This window comes from Malaclemys terrapin, chromosome 2, assembly GCF_027887155.1.
Source record: "Malaclemys terrapin pileata isolate rMalTer1 chromosome 2, rMalTer1.hap1, whole genome shotgun sequence".
Classification (NCBI taxonomy): domain Eukaryota; kingdom Metazoa; phylum Chordata; order Testudines; family Emydidae; genus Malaclemys; species Malaclemys terrapin.
The window spans coordinates 100,429,919-100,444,108 of NC_071506.1; the positions used below are offsets into that span (position 1 = coordinate 100,429,919).

Sequence of the window (14,190 nt, forward strand, 5' to 3'; positions counted from 1 at the left end):
GCTTTATGATTTGCTTTCCCCCCCTTTTTTTTTAAACTATGCAAGAATTTATTCATACATTTTTGACAGTAAGAATTCTAGGATGCAAACAGAAACACAACAATACACTAGTTGATTATCTTCAAGAAGAGGTTACTTTGAGTCTGACAAAATTTTGGTCAATCTAAAACATTCACTATTGAAAAAATATTGTGGCAGAGAATCTGTCACCTGCTTTTTTAAGTATGACGAAAAGTAAAGGCAAAAAGAGAGAAAAAAAGAGGGATGGCAGATACACTGAGAATCTGCAATACAGATAATCATACCCTTTATTGGCTAAGTTACATTAGACTGCAACACTGTAAAAACCTGTTAAGGAGAGGAAACAGTAGATTGGTAGAGGTAGTAGAAAGTCTGTAACAGTCAGAAGATGGCTTACAGGAGTGTGTCATGCTAAAAATTCATCATGCTGTTTAAAAAAGCTGATCAAAACCAATTAACTAAATAAATAAAGAACACAAAACATTTTAAATACTATGGTCTAACTGAATTAAAAAAATCAATACAATACAATGATAAAGAAAGAACAAGAAAGCCTATGATTCACATCTGAAAGTGGCTGGTCTTTGAGGTTGGCTTTCCCTCACCAACTCCTCCCATTTCCTGTTTAATTTAGTGAAAATCTCATTTCTGTGCTATACACAGCATATAATTATTTAAACTGATTTCCCTTACTGTTGTTCTTCATGTAGCTAAATTATGATTGTAACTTTGCTGATTAGTACCCCGGTAATGGCAGTGACAGCACTATCCTCGTCTCTGTCAGGTATTCTGGAAAAAAGCTTCCAGAAAGCAACATTTGCTCTAAATATTAACTATGATTTTCCGTATCAGCTTGCAAAACAGGAAAAAAAATTTTAAAAAAATTACAAATGTACACTACACTTTTGTGCCATTTTGGGTACAGAAGAGATTTTAATAACTAAAACACAAACAAATAAGATAAGCAACTAGCTTTCGTGCATTCCTGAACTGTCATCATTACTTTTATCCAAGAAAAAAATGACTCAGAAAGCAACCAAAAAAGCTAGTGCAAACCCCAAAATGATGATCAGTCATTAATCCACACAGCAATTTTGTGTGTATGTGTCTGTGTGCGTGTACACAGTGGAATGTGTCTGGCGACTTCCCTCAAAATAACTTTACAAAACAGTCAATGACAGTCACTTATAAGTATTTGCACAGACATTCCTAACTACACCAGGACTACAGAGAATTCTGCTATACATCTGGTGTAAAAGTATGAGGAAAAATTAGTAAAAAAAATTACATAAAGTTATATTTGCATTTTTGCAAGTGTTGCAAAGTAACAAGAACTGTCAAGTAATTCACAACAAGTAACAAGTAATAGCCAGAACCAATTATTGACTAGGTTTGAAACCAAACCAAAAAAAAAAAAAAAAAAAAAACCTACAAAAAAACAAGCAAACAAAAAAAATGGTTAGAACAGAAAAATCACGCTTTATGTTTTTTGTTTTTTTTTTTTAAACAAATCTTTGTGTCAGAAGCCCATTTACTACAAAAACAGCACTATTCCATTATTGTATTAAGTAAACTGTTGCTCTCGCCGGTATTAAAGGTTAGCATCATTTCTGTACATGTAAAATTATTGCTTTTTTTGAAAAATATAATTAGCATGCGAGTTTTTTAAATCCATTTCCTGCCTTTACAAAATGTTACAATTAAAAAAAAACACCTAGTAAAGCTTTTGCAAAAAATTTCACAGAACATTTTCTTTCAAGGCAGCAGTAACTTTTGATAATGCATAAAATTATATGTGCAAAATCTGAAACTCTCAGAAATATTACCATCACACATAGTGTCACAGCAATGAGAAAAGAAAATATTTATATCTGTGGAATACATTTTGTTAATTGCTTACACTGCATGGTTTACCAACCTATGTGCCACAACCTCCACCTTGAAAACTTGCATTTAAAAGAGTTACTGTAGAAGAGGTATATAAAGCTCTTTTTTTCCCTCCTAACACCACCAGTGATCACCAAGTACAAGACATGACACATTATATGAACATTAACCTGCCACCACAAAAGAAGTTAGTCATCTTTTCAAAATGTCACCAAGCCCAGAAAGGAAGGGTAACAGGCTTGCTGAACAAAAATACAGGAGCGTACAGTACCCTAAGGGCCTAGGTCAGCCTGAACTTGTTCAGCGACTCCTTTTCTATTAAAAACGTACAGATCAGCGGCTTTAAACAGCTGAATAATTTTTTTAAATGTGCAGACTTCCTTTGTGATCAGGTCAAAGAAAGTAGCCCTGTTACAAAAAAGGTCCTGAGAGTAAAACACCAAAGCCTATTTTTCTTAGTGTTCAACCAGCTTTTTCTTTTCCAAAGCAGAATATAAGCATTTCTGTGGAAGTGTTTCAATTTCCATATTCACATACTATTAATGGTGCGCAGTCAAGAACAAGAGACTTAGAAATGCAAGTGGTCCCCAAACTGTAATGAAACAAACCATTGTAGAATGATGGTCTTCTCTTTAGTCCTTCATCAAGCACTGCTCTCCAAAGCACCAAATGCCACCTCTTTCCCCCTCCCCGTCCTCCTTTTTAAAAGTTTATTTTTCCTCATGACAAGCAGCGGCAGTTTCATTAATTAATACTTGTTCAGCCCCCAAATCCACTGCTATTTTTCAAATGTATCAAATAGTCATTCTGAGCATCAGGGAGGTTTTTGTTATAGTACTTAAATTCTTCACGCTGTCCAAATCACATATAGTTTAATTATTCCAGTGTCTCAAACTTATCTTGATTAATATAGATGCCTTGCACTGCCACAGTGCTTGCCAACTCCACTGTTTATTATAAAGGAAATAAGGAACCATGGGACTGATTAGTACGTCAATTTATATATATCTTGTGTAGCATCTTCATTTATTTTAAAATGATTAACAGTGCAGAGGCATCTCCATTCTAGCAGAGCACTGTTTTCACTCTAGCACAGTGACTCCAGAGATTTGATGGCTTGTAGGGAAGTTTTCCAGCTGTTCTTCTGCAGGGTTGTTGGGATCATCACTTTGTGGTTGTTGGAATCGCCGATCAGGGTACTGACTGTTGTCAAAGGGTAACCAGTGCACACACGGTACATGTGTTTTTAGGTTCCCTTTCTGAGAGGCACTGTATGGACAATATCTGCATTGGAATGGTCTCTCCCCTACAAGAGAAAAGACAGAGAAAATCTCATTCCTTCCTCTTGTTTTTTAAGTATAATCTTCCTGTTAACACTACATCTCTGCTCCTATTCAGAACCATCATGCATATTTGAGCTACATTTTTTAGCATTATGCACATTAATTTTGACCTAATACATCACAAAGAGTTATTTTTTAATAATCTCTAGTGAGAGCAGAGCATGTCAGGCTCCTATAAACTGTTTGACATACTAGAATAGCAAATAATAGTGACTGAAGGAGCACTTAAGAAAAGGTTAAGAATGGCTGGGAGAGGAAGGACTCCAAAAAGCAGAATTCTGCAGTAACAAAAAAGGATTTATAACTGAACAATAGTTTTTTTTTTTTTTTTTTTTTAAAGGGGAATTTGAGGGCCACGGAAGGAGAGAGAAAAGACAGGCAAAACTTTAACATAGCTCTGTCCAAACCTGTGAGGGATTTTTTACCAATTTTCATAAATAATTACCATGTTGGAAAAGCAGAAAGGGATATTCTAAAAAATCAAGTGACCTGCAAGATAAAATTGGGAATAAATGGGAGCCTGCAGCTCCCAGGGTAAGCTTTAAAATGGCATTCAGAAATCACTGTATGAACAATGCAGTTTACAATCCTGATGACTAAAACAACATGGCAAGATTAATCTTACATAAATACATTAACCTTAAGCTAAAGTCCTGATGAAGTGAAACAGACCATTTTATATTAGCACGACATAAAATACGACACCCATGGAAAATCCCAGCAAGTTTCAAGCTGTGCCTATGGCAGCCTTGGAAATAGCTAAAGAAAGCCCAGCTCTGGTTGACATAATGTATTAAGTGTATCTCTTTTGTTAATAGATTTAGAAAATTCCTAATTAAAGCTGGCCCGAGATTCATGACATTTACCAGTCAAAGTTTGGGGTAAGTCAGAAAGATTTGCAACAAAATTAAAGAAAAAAAAAGCTGCTGTACAGGCTGCAGTATATTTGAAATGTAGGAAATAGTAACTGAACGAGAGATGTGATAAAACTTCCTTAGTTGGATGCTGAATTTCCTGCAGTAAACTAAGAAAGATGTTTTACATTTTTGCACGGCTACATCATGCCTGAGAGACAGAGCCACAATTCCAAGAGAAAGCACTGTCATTAAAACATCTCGCACTGAACCAGCTAGAGAGACACTGGGGAACATGGGAGAGGATTCTTTGTGCTGGAAGGGAGGGACACATCTTGCCCCAGTTTCTCTGGGTAAGAACTGTAAAAAGGACCCTGGCCTGAGGATGCAATTAGGGGTAATTCTGTAGCACAGTTAAACCAATCAGTACTTGGGGAGGAAGATTTGCCCTAAAGGTCCAGCTGCAATCCACCCACAGATAGAGTGCCACCAGTAGCACAGTCACATGAAAGGGGTTATCATCTTCCCACAAGATATAAAAGTACAGAGGGGACCAAGGGCTGTGATGGTGGGTGGGAGAGGCTGACAATTCCCTTCCAAAACAGGCCAAGTTAGAAAAATTCTCCTAATTACAGGTTTAAAGACGACGACCACTCTTAAGGGCCAAATTTTCCTATACTGAGAGAAAATTTCAGCCTTCAGCAAATGTGAATGTAAAATGGGAGTGTACAATTTCCATCTTAAGAGAAATAGCAAAAAAGTACATGAGCAGAGATCACACAAAATGTTATTTCTTCACGGTGGGGAAGGAGACTTCAAACTTTTGCAGGCAAACGCAGTCACTCTAGATTGGAGAGAGGGAGGCACTGTCAGACCCTGTAAGCACTACAGTGTTTAGGGCACCTCAGTGCTTTTCAATCAGCTTCAGAGAACCATTTGACGACGTGCCCACAAAAATATTCGAACACAACTGCCTGCTCACCTGAATTTGCACATGCAAATTCGGTAGATGGCGGTCCACTAACTGATTTATCTGCTAAAAATTGGGAACTGTACAATTATGCAAATATGTTTTTGCAAGCAGAAAATTAAAAGCTGCTGCTAAAAATTTGGCCCTTACAGTGTGCACTGCCCCAGCTGGTGTGTGGTACACTTGGCTTTTTTTAACATATGGGGATGGAACTATTTCTTCCAAAGGAGGAACTTTGCCATTTAAAATGGTGGGTTCTTCTTTCTCTAGTGGAAAAATAACTCTTTCTAAGCAAAGGAGAAGGACGTCTTAGATAGACAAAGCATAAAGCTAACAAATCAAAACTGGTTTGCACACGAAATCTCCCTTATGAGGACTTTCACATGTTCTGCTACAAGATGATGGCACCTTGCAGGTTTTTGTACTTATATTGGGAAAAGTCAGTGTTAAATTACTGAAAAATATTGCAATACAGTGACAACTTTCAGCTTGGAAAATGTTGCCTCTTTCAGTTTGCAGATAAGTGGGAAAAAGTTGGGACAAGAGCTGCATTCACAGAAGTCATCTGTGATGTTTGTGAGCTAAAGGACATACAGTATATGCATAATACTCATATTCAAGTGCAGCAACCTACATGATTCCTGGATTATTTGCATTATAATCCACATCCATGAATGAGACAAATTAGGTTGCCATTTATTTGTTCATTATCTATTATTTTGATTAATGGAATTCTTGTTCCCAACATAACTATTTAAAAATAACATTTGCAATAACGTGAAATGAACTATTAATCATGATCTTAAAAAAAAACTCAATAAGGAACAGGGACATGACATTTCATATGTGAGCAAAATGTTATAAACAGGACTTTTAGTTGCCATTATTAAAATCTGAAATGTATAAAATAAAGAAGTCAATAATATTAATAATATTTTTGATATGAACAATTTTTGTCCTGAGTGCTCTAGGATAGGTAAGATAGCATAGCAAGAAAGATAAAAACACACTAAAGAAAACAGCAATCCCCACCGCCCCAAAAATAACCCCCAAATGCTAATAACATAATGCTGCATTTCCCCCTTGGTCCTAACAATCCTTTCATCACCCCAAAAGTTTGCTTATTTGCATTTATGGAGGATAGATACTGAACATTACAGGAAACATTTTATACAGCTATGCTGAAGATAATGAGGGTCCGAGGCCATGTCTTCTTACTGAGGTTGCATGGCCTTCCATTGTAAAACCAATTTTAATAATATATTTTAAATTAGAAGGATTTCAAGAGCTGTGCTAGCTATATACACTGCTGTCATTTGCAAAGTATGCCAGTGGGTTCTAGCACCATAGGAGTAGCAGGACAGAGAGATTTCCAATGACAAATATTTTTCTGGTCAGCAGCTTTTAAAAACTGTTTTTTACTTGTTTGTTTCAGTTGTACAAATCAGCATACTTGAGCAGAGGACTTAATGCCTTTGCTTAAAGTACTGTAAAGATGCTTTAAATTACATGTATCATCCCAATTAGATGAGGAGTCATAATCTTGTCATCCATCTTGCAAATCACATCTCCTGAGAGCAACTACTTGTCCTTTACAATTTTCTAGAGTATTTTGTTTAAACAAAATATTTGAGCATAGAACTAAGGATGGGCTGTGAAACCTACAGGGTAGACAATCATGTGTTGTTTTTAAAAATGAAACAGGAAGGGTTAAATGAACAATATCTGTGCCAGAAATTGCTATCAATAATGATGCCATTTTTAAGGCAGACTATGGATGTTCCTGTGTCATAGAATTCATTGAGACTTTGGCCTTTGAGTACAATGCCACAGGATCCAGTTTTACCTGTGAAATCCATCGCTCAACACTTTATGAAACACATTGCCTTTAAAGTCATGTTGGTACACAAGTCTATCTATTCAGACAGTCACAGTGATTGTTGCAAGAGGGAACTGGCTTCATTTTGCACCCACCATGAGTGTGCTCCCAGAATTCATGCTTATTGAATCATGCCTTTGGAATGCTATTTAGTGTATTCCAAATGTGATACATATTCATTGTGGAATATGCAATCTTAATTATGAATATATTCAGATATTTAGCATCTATAAGAATATTCAATGTTTAATATGGCAGCATTTCAAGCAAATCTGCATGAGTTTGCACTGCCTGTATTGACTCAGGTTACGTAGTGTGTATTCTTTGTCCTTCGTAAAAGATTAGGAACTATACTAGGGTACTTAGGAAATGTATTTGGTGAAAATGTCAATTTGTTTTTAGACGGTGGTCATGCAAAAGCAGATAGAAGCAGGAAAAAATATTATGACTCAGGCACCCACCTAATTATTTCCTATATTTCGTTTGGTTATATTTCTTCATTGATGGTGATACAAGAAACCCTTATAAAGTTATAGGCTAGGGCCAAAATTGTCAAACTTGGGTGCCTACAGTCTTTATAAAGGAACCTGAGTAAGCAGCCCAATTTTCAGAGATGGTCACCAGCTGCAGCTCCCAATAAACTGGTTGCTCACCACCTTAAATTAGGTGCCCAAATATGGATTCAGGTGCCTAATTTTAGACAACCAATTTCAGATTCGGGATAGTGCTGGCTTTAAATTATTCTACAAGAAAGTCCCCAAATAATAGTAACACTATTGTAAACTGCTACATTTGGGACTGCAGAACCTGCTCTCTCTCTCTTATAAGGGGAAGTTATTCATAAGTTTCATTGTTTGAATACAGAAGGGTCGGGGAACTGTGGTATACAGTCTTACACCAAAATTAATTTTTTTCACTTTAAATAATGCTCAAGGGAAGATTTCCTTCCTGTGAGGAGGCAACATTATATGAAATGAATTCTCTTAATGTGAAAAACCTTTATTCTAAAGCTATTGCAAGTGATGGCTACTAGTTTTTGCTGGGAGCAAGAGTATGGCACTGCTGAAAGTTGAATTGACTCTACACTGTAAACTCTCTAAGAATAGCTCCATCTCCAATTAAAAAAAAAAAACAAACAGTGGAGTGACAATATTTTAATTGGGAAATAATTGTGTTGCCAGAGTGCTGGAGGCATTGTTCTCAATACATTCTATGCTTCTAAAAGCTCCCAGCATTACAGGTTGAAATTAAATTATACTCTCTAAAACCTCGGGGATTTACAGGTGAAATTTGGGGGGGAGGGTATAAAGTCATTGTTTATTCTGAGGACACGGACAATAGATGACAGAACATTTTCATTTTAATTGACAAAGACTGACAAACTGAAACAAAGGCTGAAATTAAAGAATAATTGTGACAAAGAAGAGGAAGAGAACTATCTGTGGCTGATGGGGAACATACTGGAACCTCTGTGGAAGAGAGACTGATTGGCAATAGACTGAGAAATCGGTGCAGCTCACCTCTGCCCAATCCTGTGGAAGTTGTTGCATAGAGAAAGACTGTAGTTCAATCTGCTACAACCAAGATAGACCAACACTGACTAAGATTACAACAGTGAACTAAGTTTGCCATGGAAGAAATTAATCAATAAATTGCAGCACAGCATGAGTTTGCAAAGACAAGTAAGCTGTTACCACAGCTGTTACTCCTAGAAATGACCTTTTTACAATTTGTCTGTGTTTTAAAATAGACTTCCAATTGCAATCTTATTTTTTCTTTCAAAAAGCATTGCCTTCAAAATCTTTGATCTATGCCTGGGACAAGTCAGAAAAGGTAAAGAGACGAAAGAGATCCAGCAGCACACACATTTTAAAGATGCTTAGGTTTGCTAAATGTATGTTAATAAATTTATGAGAGCTCACCAAAGACCCCCATTGAGGTCACTGTTTCACCATCTGTCAAATACTTTTATCAAGGAGTCATTCCTTTCTACCAATTTAATGGATCATCGATGTAAGCAGAACACTTTTGGACTGAATTCATCTGCAATCTCAATATGTAATTCTCTAATTATGGCATACCCTTGCAGTTATTACGTTCCCTTCCCCCTGCCCCTCTCACCAAAAATAAGCATCTTCTTTGTGGAACAGGAGTTGCATTTCAGTTTTAAAAGGTCAGTGATTCCTGATTCAATTCAAAGCCCTACAATGTATGAATCTTATTACAATCACTGAGATGTTTTTTAATCACTAAGGCATACGTTCATTAAATTACTAAAATAGGATTTGTGAGGGGAAGATACTTTACAGTCATGAGGATAAAAATAAATTCAAGGGCATACATGGATTCGTGTTTGTGTTTCTAGTGATGGGTCTTGTTATATTTGATAAAACCCTTTCATAGAGACGTTAAACAAAGTTGCTTCTTATTTTTCTGAAGTTTCTCATATGAATTTATTTTTGATAAAAGGTGGCGTGTTGGCAGCCCTGGAGAGGGAAGTCCTGCGTTTATCCCCAGAACAGTAACAGCATGGGTAGCAGCAATTCAGCCCACCTCACAATAACCTGGAGAGTCCTCTTCTAAAGGGGACAGGGCTCAGTCTCCATGACTCATTCGATCCTTGGTGCCTCTGCTGAGATTACCAACAAAGATACCAATTAGGATCAACTATGGTGATTGTTGAAGTGATATGAAAACTGAAAAATGGGCGGAGAGCACCAAACCCATTTCACACAGGGCAATGAGTGGTCATCAGATAATAGCAGCTTTGAGTCGCTACTGACCTGGGGTTGGTTTAGCACTAAAAGAAAGGTTTTTTATAGAGATGGCCTTGGCTCTCCCAGTGGACTGATGGCGGCACAACACATTGCTGTGACGGTGAATGGGCTTCCAGACTAACCTCCAGCCTTTTTATCTCATAGGCCAACACAATGGAGGAGACTATTACGAGTCCTCATGAAGTCCATATGAACTGCATGAAGCTGTGGTTTCCGATATGACTTCTTGTGGGGATGGTTTTGGATCATTGATTCTAATGACACTTTGGATTAGGTCCTTAAATTTAATAAAGGTCTACATTCAGAGCTGGTATGGAATTGCACCCATTTACCCCAAAGCTAAATTTGGCCCACACTGTTTTCAGGGGCTTGATGGGAAGGGAAGGACTAGAATATTGTGGCAATAAAAAAGAAAACTGAAAATAGGGAGAAAAAGGGTAAAAAGCCATAATTCAAGATAGAAATTTGAGAAAGAACTGCTTATAAGAAGATGAAGCCCACAGCCCACTTGCCAAGTCTGAAGAAGGGCGTGGGTAGATTAAGTGGTTTGTTTTATTTTAATACATAAAAAGCCCAATTCAGAGAACTGAAAAATGTTTGTCAAGACAGGAAACACTGTACATTAGAAACAGGAAAGCACACCACCACACAGAGTCCACAGAAACTGAAAGGTAAGAGCCTTTCAAAGATATCAGCTACAGGATATCACGATAGGAATACTCCTCAAAAAACACAGACCAAGTGTTACTTGTGTTGTTGCAGTGGGTAACTTTTTAGGTGTAAAAGCAAATCTCCTCTCTCTCTAGCAATTCTTAAAATATGATCTTACACTTATATACCATTTTGTGCATTATACAACTACCCTTCCCACCCACCCCCAATACACTGTTAACATCTTTACCTACGCATTAATTATCTGACCCACAATTAACTGTCTTCTATATGTAACAGTCTTTGGTAAAATGCTAAAAAAGTTTAGGATCTAAAAATCAAAGCAACGCTGTTATTATTTACATATTTGTTATAAAACAGTCAGTGCTTTACTGATGAGTATCACTGTGCAACTTTTTCCCAGCTACCACATTAAAAACCAAACACCCAATTAATTGTAAAACATACTTGTTTTGGGGCATCTGCGGAGGTGGTGTGAACTTCAGTACCTCGGAGTCCATTAGACTCAAATACCACTGTGGGAACAAGGGGGCTTGTTAACAGATGAACATTCAAGCTTCGTTAGTGTGTGTACATTATTTGAGACCATTACAGATTAACCACATTCAAAAAAAGACACCAGCTACTAGCCTGTGGCCGGAAAATACCAATTTACTGTAACACTTACTGTAAGAGAGTGTGCTAATGGCAGCCTAGGGGCACTGCCCTTTTTAATTCAGACTTCGGTGCTGAAGAAAGCAATCACTGACAACATTAATTATCAGTGTATGTGTAGAGGGACCCTCTTCTTGCATTACTTACCATTTGGCCTCTGTCATTTTGCATCAGACTGGCTTATGTATGCATCATTCACACTTCTCAAAGAGAACTCGCTAGTCTCACTGTCTCATGTAATGCTTATGAGGTATCTTGACACTGGTAGCTTTAGCTGGCTACATTCTCAATAGTAGATCATTCTAGGGTAAAAATGCTGACAGGGATTTTAGAGTTTATAACTGACCAGTCTGGGGAGGATCTGTTTTCATACAAAACTGTTCCAGTCAATAGCAATGATGAAAGAAAACAAAGCCTTATGTTCTGCTGAAAGGGGCTACTCTGATTTCAATTTGTGCTGGTGGCAACAGAATTCATTAGCATATTCATTTCTGAGTATCCTACTCTCTAATTAAAATAAAGCATTTGCAAACAGGCTTATCTCAAATGCATTGCAATTTTATGGTGTTGGGGCAGGGGGGAGAGTCAGGTATGGAACATGTGGAAAACAAGAGCAATACCAATCAAAACCAAAACCTAGGGTACTGCATATTGGAAAATATTTAAATTATTTAGGTTAGTACGGGAGGTAAAACTAAATTCAACATTCTGTTAGTTGAGTTAAAAAATAAAACAAAACAAAACAAAAAACTGGTGAGAAAAGATACCTGTGTGGGACCTCATATGAGTACGGAAGTGACTGTGCTGGTTAAAGCATTTTCCACATTCTATGCAGACATAGTCTCCTTGGCGTGTTTGTGTCCTAAGCATCCCTGTGGTAGATAGGAGGGAGAAGAAAGGGAGGGGGAGCGGAAAGTTGAGAAGAAAACATTATGCCAGAAGAAAACATCATTAGTATGTCTAATGTGTCATTATGTGAGGCTACCTTCAGGCCCTGGATGACAACTGTCAGCCTTCATCTAGGCACTGGCTGACAGGCCAGGCACACACAGGACTGCAAGAATGCATAAATTACATTGAATTAAAAAATGCTCCCCATGATGTGCCCGCACCAGGACTGGCATGTCAGGTGTGCGCTTTTCAGAGCAGCTGGATCCACTTTTCAGCCATCACCCAGCTTTGTCAAGCAGTACATCAGGCAAATCAAAGTGACTCCAGCGTGGCGGAGACAAGTCACATGGATAATAGGAAGTGAGCAGAACCAGAGCCCGAATGTCCCCCCCGGGCTGCAATACCTTGGAGACAAATACAGAGTGAGTGGAGCCATCACAAACTGATCAAACCTTTAGCCCCTGCTTACCTGCCTGCCGGTGCTGCTTTGACCTCAGACCTCTGAGGCACAGATGAAAGACATCTGTGAATGAAAGTGTCATTCCGGACATTTTGAGCTAGTAGCAACACAGCAGCCTTCTACCAGCCCTTGGTAAACATGTTTTCTAGGCCATTAGCATTTGTGGAAAACTACTCAAACCTCTCCTTTTTTTCCAAAGGTCAGTTTACAGTATCTGACTTAAAGGGCTGGTCTTTGTCTTTTTGCTGCTGATCAAAAAAGACACATTTGACTTTTATTGGGCATTTCTTTAAAATGTTTGAACATCTTTTCTATTTTGGTAAGAAGCCCTCCTCAAAAGGAAAGAATTGATGTTTAATTTACCATTGGAATGCCTTGGCTTTTAAAGCAAATTCTCAAGGGTTTGTCAGTGACAGTTCAGCTCTTTTTTTTTTTTTTAATTGACCAATGCACAGAAAAAAAAGTAAAAATTCTAACAAAAAAGTGACAATTGTTTTAAAAAGCTAAATTACACTTTTAAATCAATTATACCAAGAAACGGTGATATGTCCAAAATGTATATGGTTAATGTGATGCCCACGAAAAAAAGGGCAAAGAAGATTAGGGACCACGCTGTCATTCTTTGTACAGCCTGGTTGAGGGCTCCAGTTTTACCATGTAAATGATAATAATTATAATTGGCTCATTATAAAATTAGTTCAAAAGATCTTCTGTACAAGTATTTCCTCTCTCTTCATTACAGCACCCCCGAATATGATCCTTTCCAACACATTGGTTCTAGGGAGAGAATACAGAACCACACTGGTTTAGCAAAGCCTAATCCTGTTCACCATTACTCATATGAAACTCCCAGAGAATCAGTAGTGGAAGTTCTGTGTGAGTAAAGATGAGCAGCATTAAGTTTTACGATTAGGATTAGGCAAAACTCCCACTGATTCCCTGGGAGTTTCATTTCAATAAAGTGAACAGGACTTTCCCCATGATCTATGAAAGATTAAAGCAGATTTTCTAGCAGCGGTCTAGCAGATTTTCTAGTTTCTGGCTAACAGACGATAAAAACCCTATTAGCATCTGTCCCCAACAAGACAGAAGTAACTATGGCTGCAATCCGGAGACCAAAGCTAAAAGCAGTGCTTTAAGGGACCCTGATATGTTTTCCCATGAAATCAGTGCTGTTATCTCTAAACCATTCCTTTTGGGACTAAGTCAAAATACATCTCATATAGAGGAAGGACAATCTCATGGTTAAGGCACTTGACTGGGACTCGGAAGACTTGGTTCGATTCCCAGTTTGGCCACTGACTTCTTATGTGGCTTTGAGGGAGATGTTAAATTTCTCAGTATCCCAATCCTCCACCAGTAAAAAGGAGATAACTATACATCTTTTCTCCCAGCCTTTGCGTGTCTCCTCTAGTAAGACTGTAAGCTCTCTGGGGCAGGAATTGGCTCTTCTGATGCCTAGGACAAGGCCTGATCACCTAGGATGATCTTGGTCAGGGTCTCTCTAAGTGTTATTGTAAAATAACCAACAACAACTACAGTCACAGCAAGAAAGAACAATTTAGGTTTATTTTCTCATCAATCCATGCATGCCACTCATGTTAAAGTCAATGGGAGTCACTCATTAAGGTATGATACAGATGATCCTAATGGTCCTGTCCAGCCTTACAGTCTATTATCCTGGCCACTTCAGAAACTAAGGCCTGATCCAAAGCCTTCTGAAAACAATGGAAAGACTCACGCTGATGTCAATGGGTTTTAATGCAGGACCTGAAGTTCTTT

General features: G+C 37.8%; 1 protein-coding gene across 3 annotated transcripts in view; it reads right to left on the reverse strand.

Moving 5' to 3' along the window:
* Nucleotides 1–274: 274 nt before the first annotated feature.
* Nucleotides 275–14,190, reverse strand: part of ZNF516 (zinc finger protein 516) — a 134,582-nt gene continuing 120,666 nt past the window's right edge. For all 3 annotated transcript variants that reach the window (XM_054018971.1, XM_054018970.1, XM_054018972.1), the window contains exons 4-6: nt 11,825–11,929; nt 10,851–10,918; nt 275–3,214 (exon numbers count right to left, since the gene is read on the reverse strand). In XM_054018971.1, the coding sequence (XP_053874946.1) occupies nt 3,155–3,214; nt 10,851–10,918; nt 11,825–11,929 (233 nt within the window). In that variant the 3' untranslated portion in view covers nt 275–3,154. The remainder of the gene's footprint in view (nt 3,215–10,850; nt 10,919–11,824; nt 11,930–14,190) is intronic.